The sequence below is a fragment of the Patagioenas fasciata genome, chromosome 14 (assembly GCF_037038585.1).
Source record: "Patagioenas fasciata isolate bPatFas1 chromosome 14, bPatFas1.hap1, whole genome shotgun sequence".
Taxonomy (NCBI): domain Eukaryota; kingdom Metazoa; phylum Chordata; class Aves; order Columbiformes; family Columbidae; genus Patagioenas; species Patagioenas fasciata.
This window is the reverse complement of record NC_092533.1, coordinates 3,018,514-3,032,632: the sequence shown is the minus strand read 5'-3', so window position 1 is coordinate 3,032,632 and position 14,119 is coordinate 3,018,514. Positions and strand designations below refer to the sequence as shown.

At 41.1% G+C, this 14,119-nt stretch overlaps 1 protein-coding gene across 4 annotated transcripts in view; it reads right to left on the bottom strand.

Moving 5' to 3' along the window:
* The window catches only part of CPEB4 (cytoplasmic polyadenylation element binding protein 4), a 42,736-nt gene that overhangs the window by 16,785 nt on the left and 11,832 nt on the right, over window positions 1-14,119 (bottom strand). For all 4 annotated transcript variants that reach the window (XM_071814629.1, XM_071814630.1, XM_065849303.2 and 1 more), the window contains one exon: window positions 13,451-13,532. In XM_071814629.1, coding sequence (XP_071670730.1) covers window positions 13,451-13,532 — 82 coding nt within the window. The remainder of the gene's footprint in view (window positions 1-13,450; window positions 13,533-14,119) is intronic.

Below are 14,119 nucleotides of genomic sequence, written 5' to 3'. Positions count from 1 at the left end.
CCATGGGGGGATTGCACCGGATGAGCTTTCCAGGGCCCTTCAACCCCTGACACTCTGAGATTCTGTGAACTGCATAAAGGGCCTCGGCCAGATTTACAAATCTCACAAGGTATTTGATCAAGAACTGTGTGACAAAATCTAACAAAACCAAAGAATTCATGCAACTGGTTAAACTGCTTATTAATAACCTTTGCAGAGTTTTTTTTATAAAATCATTCTGAAATTTAAAGTGCTATTAGCGGCTGCTTCAATGATTTTGCCACCCTCAACACTCCTTTCTAGATAAGCAATCAAGCCGCACAGAAAGCCAGTGATTTTTTTGCAAAAACCTGCTGCTGTTACTGTCTTTCATTTTTAAGGAACTTAATGAATAAGCAACCCACTCCGATTTTCACATCTTTGCTTTACTTGAGACACTTAATGGGCTCCTGGCCATCTCCCTCTCTTTTCTTTCTTTATTTTTTAAATCACAACATCTGTGTCTAATGTACGTCCAATTAAACGTGTTGAACTTTCTTCTCTCTATAGGAAGCACCAAGAAGAGTGTTAGAACGTTGCGTATCATCACGCGTGCCGTTCCGCACAAAGCACCCAGCTCCCAATGACATTCTGCTGAAGAAGCACGAAAAATGTAGGCGGGCGTCCTAAATCACTTAAACCTCAAACCTCCTCCCAGCTTGTCCTGCAAGCAGTGCCTGGGCTGAGCACCTGGTGCTGGTTAATGGTCTGTGCCGCCTTCCCGTCGGCAGGATGGTCCCAATTTCAGGTGTATTTTGACTGCGAAAGATTTACACAAAAAGGGCAGCTCAGGAGGAGACTGTTTAAAGGAAATGGACCAACAAGCAAGAGGATCCAGATCCCCTGTGGACATCACCCCAGCTTTCTTAGCCACATTACAACTAAGAGATTTATACAAGCGTTTGTAGTTATTATTAATAGAAACATAAAACCCTGGAATGGCCAGAGCAACTGAACGCTCCGAGTTAAATTACAGTTGTACCTTCATTCTCACTACCTTGCTATAGTAGTTTTAAGGCAGGTAAGTCCAGGTTGATGCGATACCTGTCCAGTTCTGTACCTCATTCGTATCTTTAATCCAAGAGCTCAAGGCAGGATTCTGTTCTTTGCCTCGGCACAGAGGCCAGTTCGGTCACACATTCTAATCTTTTCTGTTTGTCATTGATACAGTCCCATTTTTCCTTTCAAAGATCAAACCAGACCAGTTCACTAGTGAGTTCCACGGAATTTCAGGTTTCTGCGCACATCAATCTCTGAACTTACCAGCAACATATTTTTTTAAATACAAAAGGGACCGATATTGCTGCTGACTTTGTCCATAACCTGACCCAGCTCCAGGAAAGCTCGGAAATTTGGGGCTATTTGCACACTCTCCTTTGTATTCCAGAGCAATCCTACAGGCTCTAAGAAAAATACTGCAGCCAAACAAGGTTTTGCTGAAGCGACCTCCATTTCATAAGCTTTCCTGAGCGTGGGAATGATCGTAACTGCTGATTTTCAGGGAGAAAAAGGGCTAAACAAGAACCTGCGTTGGAACCGAGGGAACCACTATGGGGAAAGAGGCTCCAGCAGCAAAGAGCAAAAGGGAAAACAACCATCCTCAGCTATTTGTTAAATATTATATAAAGGGAGAAAAAGTAAGAGTCCAGACTTGTTTAAAGGGGGGATAATAAGGTTTTCTCTATGACTATATTGAAACCTCTCTATAGTATTTGAAAAATTGTACCTGTAGATGGTCACAGTGGCCAGTTTCTTATGTTAGAAAGCAAATATGATCAATACACAAAAATCAAACATAGAGGTTCAAGTTTTGACTAAAACTGTTTACTCTCAGAGCCATTTTCTCCCCCTAAACAGAAGACAAGAGGAAATTGGGTGCTGCTCTGTCTTCTGTTTCACTCAGGATTTAACTTGTAGTGAAACAGAAGTATCAAAGTCTCCCAGGATTATTTCTAAACGCGACCTAGATATCCCTGGCTCTAGTACAGAAAATATTTATGTCCTCCTGAGTTTTATTCTTAAATCACAGCAAAATAATTGAAGTACAATCTGGTTTTGCCATTCCAACAGCAAAGCCTTCTTTCTAACTTATTCCACGCTAAACTGTGTGTTGTAATTGTAGCAAGATTGACAATGCTGTGCACAAGGCCATTAAAATATCAACTACAGGGTTTTATTACCTTTTCCCCAACTACTGCCTGGGGGCAGGTAGGGTTGATTATAACCCGAGAGTGAGATTTTATCAGCACTTCATATTTCACAATACCTGTCGTACGTAACGCAGGGACCATGTATTTCTAGCACAGGTAATAGGGCATCTCACAAGAATGGTTCTGCAAGAACATCTCAAGCTCAGTTTCACTAGTGCAGAATCTGATCACATCCTTAACCAGGCCAAAAGCAGGGAAATGAGAATTATAAAGAACAACTATATTTAACCTAGCTTTGGTTAAATTATCTCTGTATACGAAGGAGCAATTCAGAGATCAAGGCAGGTACTTTCAGAGAGGTAGATATACTTTCTCAAACTAGAATGTAAAAATACCATCTTCCTATATGTATCTATTTCTTCCTATTTAAAAAAAAAGGTCTTCCTTCTCAAAAAGAGACATTTTCAACAGGAAAGCGGACAGTGATACAAACTGTTGCATGGCAGGCAAAAAGTACAGCTTTGTATGCAGTCCTTGATTTGAATTCTAAAATATTAAGGACAAAAGGATGAGGCTACAGCTCCATGAGCACGCATGCAATAATTCTGCACATTTCAAGCAGATCATCACATTCTGTTAAATGATCCCAACATGAGGTGTTGCCTGCAGAACAGCCAACACCTGATCTGGGACAAATTCCACCAATACAGAATAAACTCATCAGAATTTTAACAAATCTACAGTGAACTTATTCCATGCAGAACTCTGCATCTTTATGATATCGGCAAATGAGATCCCTTTTTTTTGGTCAAAACCAAGCGACTGAAAAGGGATACGAGAGATTCCCTGGTATGTGGATTTCAAACACTGCTCAAGTTCAAAGAATCCAAACCATTCCAAAAGTATTTTCTTAATCTAAAACAACCTTACATGAATTAAACACCTCTAAATATACATCTGGAGAAGGCACATTTGTCATACTTGTAGTAATGTCAAAACCAATGTGAAAGCAGCAAAGCAGACCAAGCTTGGCTGCAAAGTAAAATCAGGGATTAACACCTTTGGAAGTCCTGATTCTGCAACATTAAGCAGCAGAGATGCCCAAACTTGCTTTTTCTCTTATTTTTAAAGTAGCACACTGTAATAATAAATTAAAAAAAAAAAATATTAAAAGGCACATGATGAGAAAAATAGCTCTATTGTATGTCCCAAATGTCCAAACAAATGCTTAAAAACAAGAGTACTATTCTAGACACAAGTATTATGCCTTATTTCAAGTAAAGCCAGATGCCTGAAGACAAGTATTTACCCATTTCTTCTGTCGAGAACACTAACGAGATGAAGTTTCTGGTTTTCTGTAGCACCCGAGTCCAGGTCTGACCAGAATCTTTGATTTCAAATTCCAGGTCAATGTCACAGAACACAACTGACATCCAAAAACAAACTGATTGCTTTTCTTCTAAAAGCCTCAAGAGAATCCACCTAGAAAAGCCTTCCAGCCCTGGCCCTTCTGATGGAAACACTGGTTCACCTGTGATTATGTTAAATTAACTGGGTTCACATGGTAAAAAGGCAGAACCTTTGTGGCATAAAGCAGATTATCAGCAAAATAACTTGTTAATCGTGTGATTGTTGACAACTTGATACATTAAATAAACAGAGGGGAAGGAGAGAGAAACTGAGAAACGGTGAAAATACTCCTGAAAGGTGACAAACCCAACCCAGTCTCCCTCCTCTCAAAAATACAGAAGCTTCAAAGCAAACTTCAAAGTCTCCCTCACTATCAAATACAAGAACACGGAGTCATCTTCTCCCAAACAAACCTGCTTTAAATCCTAAACAAACCTGCTTTAAATCCTAAATAGAGCTACAGCTTTGTGGTTTTTTTTCCGTAATTCTAATTCTGTTACAGCGGCTTACAGCAAATCAATTTGAGTGGAACTCTTTAATATCACACGTATTTGAATACAACTCTGTCCTCTCCTCCCGCAAACCCCACAGGGTCAGAGATGAGAAACCAAAAGCAGCAAAAGCAAAGGATGGAGCACAAGTCTCTGCATGGAATTACAGGTTTATTGCAGAAAAGCAGCCACCCCACTCCTGGTGGCACTGAGCTTCATTTCCTATTCATGTGTGACTTCGGGAGAACAGACAAGAAGTTATAAAAACATCCAGAGTTTTCCCACAATACATCTTCCAGCTCATGATATGGAAGAACTGGCAGCATTTATCTTCTGAACAATTGACATTACTCCTGTATTCACTTGAAAAAATGAAAGGCAGAATTTCCAACTGGGACAAGGAAAATCATTACATAGCTTTGCCAAAAAAGGAGCAAATCAGGGTGTCAGCCATAGAACTAAATGTGCCAACTTCAGTAAATTCCTAAATACGTGCTAAGGATGGACTTGCTACCGTGAGGGAAGAATGGGATGTTGTATGCTAAAACTTGCTAGAGATAACTTATTTTGGAAGTGGCAAGAACAATGTATTGAACCTATTCTAGAATTCATTGAGCAACTTATAGAAAAGGTGCAAGATCTTACAAACCTCCCGCTCACAGCATCACCCGAACTGCAACTCCCGCGTGGGGCTCCCAAGAGCCGCACTTACATGCTCCAAGATTTAAACCCGGAGTTCCTTAAGAACAATAATAGGTTGAAAGCAACTTATTTTTGTCTGTGGAAGGAATGATCACAAGACAGCCTGGAACGCAACGTGAGGCCTTTGTTTCTTTTTTAAGCATCCTCTGACTTCACTCCCAAACAATAAGGAAATTGTAACACGAGCACGTCAACATCAGAAGCCGCTGCAGTATTGCATCTCCCCATTTTTCATTTTTACAGGAACCAGCACAGATAAGATGCTGATTTTTCCAGTAATACTTGTGAAAAAACTGTATCATACACTTCCCCACAACCAATGGAAACGGGAAGAGAAACACACAACTGTATTTGAAAGAATCAGCACTTCATTTTCTCTGCTTAGATTCAAAGCTGTATACAAAACCAGACGCCAACACTATTTGTAACAACCTAAAATGACATGTGAACAACCAAGCCGTTCTTCAGAACGCCCTCAGAAAGCTGTCCCCATCTCCCTCACCGTTTGTGCACTAATGACAATATGCAGGTTTGTATGTAACGTTATTATGTATGACTAGGGATTTATTAATGAAAATGTAAACCAATTTCTAATACATTTTCTCTATCACAAGTATACCCACATTCCATACACAAAATTTATGCTGTTCTCGTACCTCTCCAACCTGACTGCTGAGCTGGGACTCTTGTTAATTGGCTTTCTTAATAAATTTGGAAGAGCAGCACTCCCTGCACCCCTAAATATACTTGACATTTCCATCTAGAGACAAAATGACTGTTTCACTCATCCCAAACTCCAACTATCAACAGCAGAGTGGACAAAACCCAACCAAATCAAACAACCAAAGCGCCCCAAACACAACGAGCATCACAGCCAACTCATCGCACTCCAACAAACACATCAATTCAAGTTCTGAAAAATCCACCAAAAGATACATTTTCAGATTTGCCTCATTGATCATTCTCAACAGTCTACAAAACGTTGAATTAAAGTCAGTAGATATCTTAAGTAATTGATGCAAACAATCAGATTTCAGGCTGCTGCACAGTCGCTCATGGGTGTGAGTGCACACCTACACAGCCCACTCGCCACTGTAAAGCGTTTCTGTCCAACTTTCCCAGCAGCCCGGTCCCATTTCCACTTACACCTCAGCTCTCCATCTTTTCTCAAAACTCAGCTCCATTCTCATTATACCTCCCATTTCTTTTTTATCGCCAGGTTTAAGCACTTCAGGCTTTTCTTTCTGCTCTTTTTCATGCCATTTCTAGCCTGATAAACGTGATGGTAGAAAAGATGCAAAATGTGGCTAATGAAAGACTCAAAGAACTAACAACTCAACATCAAGGCAAAAAGTGAACAAAGTCAGCAAAAACACAAAGGACACGTAGTTTGGGCAGCCTGGGAGGGGAGGTGGCTGAGCTCTCCCTCTTCTAAACCAAGGAACAGACCCAACTCATGGAATAACACAGCTCCAAATCAAAGGCTGCTGTGAAGATCATCCAGAATGGTCAGAGGTTATCTAAGCAAGAATTCAGAGAAAAAACCAACACACAAACACACTTGGTGGTTGTGGATGTGGAACAAGTCAGAAGAGTAAACATATTTTTTCAAAAAGGGATGGAACTAACTTAACAAAAATATAAAAAAGAAAGCAAGAGAACCTTAGAAAGGTTTAAGCAGATTCCAAGGTTGTTGTCACGTAATTCAGCAAGATTTTGTTGGCTAAAAGGCTTCTCAAGATCAGGTCACTGACTTAGACATTAAAATCTTTAGCAGTAACTCAATGGTGTGTTTTAAAAATCTCTAACTGTCCCACCATTTGCAGCACATGCATTCCTAGGAAATATCTTGTCTAAGGACTGTGAAAGGCATTGAATTTTTTGTACGGACTCGGGAGCTGGCGCAGCATGGGAAGTGGCCTGGGAGAAATGCTTCAAGATTGGACAAAAAAACCCCATTGGTCTCGTCCTCCCATGAAGTTAACAGGAATCCTAACACTGATTTCAGAGCTGGACCAGGATCAGAAAACCCTGGGATATTTGTACTGCTCTGTGGTGGCAGGGAAGGAATTTCCTGGCCTCAAAGGGTGGTTCCATTAATACCCTCCAGCTTATTGCTCAGTGGCTCCGTTTTAGACAGACAGCATAAATCAAGGTGCTGCTCTTCCTCAGCTGAAATAATACCCTGCAGTAGAGAGGTATAAACATCTAGTTGTTTGACATCGGCATTATCAAGACCTGTATTTCTACACAAACACAGGTGTTATCACAAAATTTAAACTACTCAGGAATTCCAGCATAGGTAACAAATAGTATGTTTCCTTATTTTCTTCCAGCACTGCGTTTGACACGATGTATATCTAACATAAGTCAAATTCAAGTTTCAAATGCAGTTCCAAAGGCAAATAAATGCCAGCGTTTTGAAAACTTTCCCAAACGGTGAGCAGCACCATAACCTACAGGCTACTTCTCACACACCTGAAATTAAGAATATCAATAAATCCATGGGAATTAATTTAACATCAACAGTAATTCACCTCTCCCAACTGACGTTTTCCATCATTGAAAACAAACACTAAACTGCTACATTTCAGTACGTAACTTGGATCATGCTAAAATTTACAAAATTATTCCAGATGATCGCAAAAATGCTTATTATACAGTCTGAAGTGTTGCATCCCTGTCCTGGGATTTTGGCAGTTTTCGTTGTAATAAGCGATTTTGCACAAATAGTTAAATGAAGACCAGCAACTACTGACTTTTTAAATCATATGCATCGGTGTACACGGATACAAATGGTTTAAATTATTTATTAGGTAATGCACAATGTTTTCTAGGCTAGTATAAATGGGTCTTGGCTTTTCACAGTTGGTAACAGAGAAGTAAGGGGTTAAAGCCAGGGCATAATCAGGAAAAGTCTCAAAGTCTTCACCTACATGACACTCAGGGCAACCTGAGTTCCGAAGAACAGCCAAAGTCTCGTTTCATTATACCCACGGAAATGCTGCCAATTCCAGACTATCATAAATTAAAAACCTTTTCCAAATGGACCCCGTTTTCTTACAGCATACAGTGACACAAAACCAGGCAACCACTTGATAACTTAGCAACCAGTCTAGTTTCAAGACTTTAACTATGCAAAATCTCCTGGATACACCAGTGTTCTTTCTCTTGCTCCAAAATTAATCCCCACCCGGTGCACTCGCACGGCTGCCGGGCCTGGGGGGGTTGTAGGTGAGGAATTAAAAGCCTGGTTTATGGCGGGGGGGGGGGGAGCGCAGAGAGGGCCCGCCTGTGGCTTTAAGAACCCAGCCATGTTCCAAGCCTCCATTGTTGGTTAATACCGGTATTATACAAACCGAGCAGAGCACGCAGGCTTCAGGAAGCACCAGACAAACCCTGACCTTTAAACGGGAGCTGGGAGAAGAGCCCGATCCAAACAAAACTCCCAGAACCTGCCGCTCTGCAGCGTTTTCCTCTCCCCGCTCCGAACCCGCAACCCGACTCTTGTCAACTTGCCCCAGCTCGAAAACACCGCCAAGGCAAAAGGAGGCGATGACGAAGCAACGCGTGCGGCCTCCTATCTCCGAGCACCGCCCTGGCAGCAGCAGCCCCGCCGGGAGAAGGGAGATACCTTGCGGTGGGGAATCGTCATGTGGCGGCGGGGATCGCGGAGGCTCCGGCGCTGCGGGACCGGCGGCTCCACCGCGGCCGAACGGGCCCAGCGGCGGCTGGCGGGAGAGTCTACGCAGGCAGCACTGCGGGGGGGGCTCTACCTCCCTCTTTTCTGAGGGCCCCCTCTAAACCAGAGATGAGCCCTGCAAAGGGGGCTGGCTTTTAAACTAGGGGGGTTTTAATCCATGTTTCAGGAGGCTGTAGATGTAAAAAAATAAAATTCTCTCCCCGCTCTACGCGAAATTGAAGAGGTGATCACCCCCACTTGGGAGTATTTGGTAGTGCCAGGTGAGGCTGTGGCTCAGGAGCCTCAAGGAAACGCGGCTCCTCACAGGGAAAGTCGCTGTGGCCGCTGTTTAGTTTGATTTCTCGCTACGTATCGTCTGTGTTGGAGTCCTGATGTTTCTGCAAGCTTGAGGCTTGATTTTTCCTCCTCCAAGTCAAGTTTTGCCTTTCTGAGCCTCATCAAATGAAGCATGTCTTGCAAAGGAGCATTACGTTCAAGCCACAGAACCAAACGTCAATTCAAATGAGAAAGCTGGGAGTTGATTAGATAACAGCCAATGAATGTAAAATCAGACGTTATGTATGGTTGTGATTACTGCTATGGAAGGTGGTCTGATGTCAATATTTATTAATGGAAGATTTCTGTTCCTGTTGCCTGGGTGGTTTCATTTTCTTCCTAGATGGACTGTTTGTAAAACAAAGGCTCTGGTAACCCCCAAATATTGGACAGGTAGAGATAAACAAACAAACACTTCAATTGCCAGGAGAGGAACTGGGGAAAAGAAAGCATACAAAAACACTAAAACAATTGAAATACTGCATATCGCCACAACATTTGGAATATTAGCTGCATTTGCAAAGAAAGCGCTCCCTTACTCCTGACGAGCACTTACAACCATTTAACCCAATAGTTCAACCAAAATAGTGGATACCGCAGGAGTGGGAGCTGCTGATTTCAAATAAAATTCAGCCTGTTTCCTCCGTCACGGCTCCATCAGCACAGGTTGTATTTTCTTGCTATTAAACCCAGTTTGGCAATGTTTTGAGATAATAAAACAACTGATTTTCCTCTTAATTCATACACACTCAAGCCTGCAAATCCCACGAGCCATTCCTGGTTGCTGCAAAGGAGTTAAAACTCCAGAAGATCCTGAGCAGGAAACATTTAACACAGGAATTGATCAACAGTTTCCCAAGACAATAACAGCAAACCATAATTGTCTACACGAAATTGTCTCCAGCCTGGTGCAGGAGAAGCAAAAGATTTGTGCATTTCATCCTAAATTGGATGCGTTAGAATACAAATGGCCCATTCTACCCAATTAATATGATCACGTTGCATAATCCATACAGCTAGAAAACAAAAAACTAGTTCGGTTTCTTATCTGACATCCATAAAATGCTGTCAAAACTATTTTGATCCCTTTCATCCAATAACTCTATATAAGGTTTACCGACTTTCTTCACATCTGAAATAGTTTTTCAGATCAATATGAAGGGGCTGATGACTGCTTTAAAAACACAGTTAAGCATATCTGCTTGCTCAGAGAGATCCCGAACGGTGCCAGTTCTCATCATTCTGATTTATCTCTTATCTCTGAAATTCAGAGCTGCTGTCGACTCTCTCCCAGAGTCTGTATGTGTGCTCTGACCTCATGCTACTTCTAAAATCTTCCTTTTTGTGCATGTTTCGTCTTCAGAGACTGTTTTACACTCGCAGCTTTCATCCAGATACTATTCACAGCCCAATTTTACAGGAACGCTGCGTGGTGCTAGAAGATGTACTTCCCTGCTTCTTTAATCCATTTCACCTTGCACTATTTCCAGGCAATAACCTTATATCCTGAACTGAACCATAGGATATTTCGGTAATAAAACAATCTGCTGCTATAAAGTATTTAAAGACATTTCAGTGTCACTTAACAAGGAAATATTTAGTCAATCTACTACTATTACAGTAATGCTCCAGTTGCCATCTGGAAGGCCCGAATTCAAAAATCAGGCTCTGGATCCCAGGCTCAGCTCAGGGAGGGCAAGACGATGCAATGAGTCTGTGGGGAAAGGCTCCTGCAGGCTGGCACTGGCCGTGCAGCACACTCGGGTGGTAAAAATAACATAGTGGAATGACAGCTGCTCAGCAAAGGAAGAGGATTTGAGCAGGGATAAAAATATACCTTAAAAAGAGGGGGGAAAATGGCAAAATGCCTGTCAAAAGCATTAAAAGGTAATATTGAATGTACTGAATCCATGATACTTAAGATTCTCCTTTGAACCTCCAGCAGGAAACACTATTTATTTCATACAGCAAGACGCAAGAATATAATTATTATTACTGTCCTAGGCAACGCCAAGGCCAGCACAGCCTAATCGCCTCTGTCAAGAAGTCCACACCGTGAATGGATTTGGTTACATTTTAAAGAATTCCTACTTATAATTTTGTGACGAGATCCAAAACCTGCTGCTCTGAACATGCCATATAAATATAGAAATTATTTCCAAGAGACAGCGGGTTCCAAACTGTGACCGATATCTATTATTATGTCCATACCCTTCAAGCTGTTTTGAAGGTGTATTTTAATACAGCACCTCTTTCTCTCCAGGTCTGTTACAATAGGAAAGGGGGTGGTGGTGGTGGTACGTACTGAACTCATGCTGAATCAACATGAAAGTCTCTCAAAGACTCACAAGATAGCAGCGAGACCTATTAGATCATCTAAATTATTTCCATGCCATTCTGAGATTGCTCTCTGCAGTATGTTTTATTAGTGTCTTGCCCAGGCTATTTTTAAAGCCTCAGACCCAGAAGCTTTTCCTTTCTGAGAGTCTCCAGCTTCACTTTAAAAGCACCGTATGCTCTGATTAATGCAAAACAAAAAGCTTCTTATGGATCTGCTCGTTGAACTGCAGGTGTTTGAAATGGCAAGGACGACTTGAACTGACAGCCGTAATTTGTCACATTTTAAGATTTCTAAATCCAAGGTTTTTAAAGGTCACTTGCAATCGGTTTACATAAAGGTGAGGCAAGAAAAGTGCAAACGGGAGACAGAATCTGTGATAAGAAATAATCATGTACCAACTGATACAGATGGGAAGAAAAGAAACACAAAAGACTTGTGATCGCATGGGCCCTCCTTTAGACTTGCCTTGAAATCCCCTTGGTAGCAGGAAGTTACAATTTCTTCCCAGCTCTAGCAGTAGTTTAACTAAAGGTGTTTCCCCTCCTCACAAATCCCAGCCCACTTCCAGCCCATCCATCACTGCAGCGTCACCGCAACACAGTAAATGCCGGTTGGAATAAAGATCCATTCCTAAATATATTTCAGCAAATCAGTGATTGTTTTAAGTCTGCTGGGCCAGATAAGCTGCAGTCAAATCCAGTGTACTGCATATTTCACTATAAGCAAACTCAACGTTTTTGCTGAGGATAAATGAGACTTCACAACAAAGTATTTCACGGAGGATCACTTAGATTTTTCATCTCAGTTTGGAGGCTTTTTCTTTATAGTTTTACCACTATTAGCCATGAAACAGAACCATTTATAAAGAGCATAAGAAATAATTCCCAAATAATACCTGATCGCTAATACTGCATTCTGATTTATATGATCCAACGCACACAGAACTTTAGACAAACCACAGATGACCCTGCGGAGGGATTAACTGTCAAGCTCAGGCAGGAATTAACATGTCTCAGAACTCTATGTGTTCTTCACTGACACACTTATTCCAGCGTTCTCAACACACGGTAAGCACTCAATAACATATTGCAATTGCAAAGAACCTTTTCAAAGCATTTAAAGTACAAATCATACCACTCTGCAGAACTACCCTTGTTTAGGTGCTAAACAGATATGAACCTGACTTTGTTAAATTCAAATTTCAAGGTAAATATTGTTTGTTCTATGCCGGGAGCATGGGGTGTTGCCAGACAGCAGATAAAACAAATGAAAGATATTCCTACTTGTCATTAATAAAAGCCCAGCCTCCACAACATAAGGAAGAAATGTATTTTGTTTTGTTTAACTCATCTGGCATTGCTTTTATCTACGGCAAAGACTCCTTCTGATTTCAAGAGGAAAGTGGATTTCATGGTGAAACGCAAGTGATTGCCAGTTTCTGTACAAGAGTCACTATTAAAACAAGTCGCATTTCACTAACAGCACCAGCTTTGATAGCAAACGAAATGTGCTTTCAGAAACCACAAATGCAGGTTTGTTTTTTCTGGTGGGCTCATGACCGGTAACAAAACTCAACGCTTTGATAGTAAGTAAGAGTTTGACTTTTACTTGTACAAGTAACCATCAAACTGAAATAGATTAGTCAAGAATAAGAAAGTAGACTTCCAAATTGTATATTCAGGTTTAGATCAAATACGTAGATAATGCTTTGAATACTTTGGAAGTTGAAGTATTTTCAAAGAAAGATTATCCTTTGCCAACAAGAAAAAGATAAATCCCAAGTGCAAATCAGTTCAACCCCCCTTTTCCTTTCCCAATGGTACAAAGAATTCTGCAATTCAAGGCAGCAACAAAAAGAGAGAGGTAAAGAACTAAAGAAAATGGTGATGAAATGCTCAGTGTTCTTCTCAAAATGACATGGCTAAACATCACTCTTCCCCACGACATCAAGAACTCTGACTTCACCAGAAAAACACTATTAAGCAAAAAATTCCGCCTCGCTGAGCTGCACAAGATTCCTGAAGTCGATCATTTTTACAGGCTGCACACATTGTATCTATTAAAAACAACGCTGGCAACTTACACAAAAGATCAGCTTATGTTTGTGTTTCCCATTGTTTTGTGTAAAGACAACACACACTCAAGTGCTCATGTGTTGCAACAGCTCCATGTGGAGACAACTGAAAAAAGGAGGCCGGGCTGACACGCACTGGGTGCACAATGGAATGGAACTTTTCCTTAACAAAACGGAATTTTCTCACTCTAAGGAAGCAGTCTTCCCAATTACGTACTGCAGGAAATAGTCTCTTTCTAAATTTACCTTTCAGTGAATCATTTTCGGCTCTCATGATGTCAATTAGTGAGTTCTCCAGCGAATGCATGTCAAAAGTCCGTGTGCGATCCTGCAAGCAAATGCAAACAAAGCCGGTTTAGGCAACGCACGGCGTTAAACAAGACCATCCAAAGCAGAAAAACTTCAGGTTCCTTCTGCATTACTGCAGCAGAATTAAGCAGCAACACGTACACCACTAAAGTCAGGCTGATATAGGAGTATTAGAATATTCTTCAATATCAATCTGGTCTGTATTTATCATAATCAATCATTTAAGAACCCCAATTCAGTATTTAGTTTGTATTCATTGCTATACAGTTAACCTTTGTTAAAAACAATTTCACAGTTAGGCAGTAAAGACCCTGGGAGACAGAATTGCGAGAACTAATAAAATGGCTATTTCAGCCTGAATTTAGGAAAATTTAAATTGCAGAAACACCTTCCTTCACCTAAACTACTACCCCAACAACTTAACCTAATTCAGCTCAGTCTGTTTAAATTCTGTGTAATTACCAAGTGTTCCGTGTAAGCGGTGGTGTTGCAGACAGTCTGCTTTACTAGGTGACCAATTAGCTCTGATTTTTAATTGTCTAATTCACAAGCTTGATATTCCAGGCATTACTTGACTTGAGAGAGGACTCAACAAATGGGAGTCAA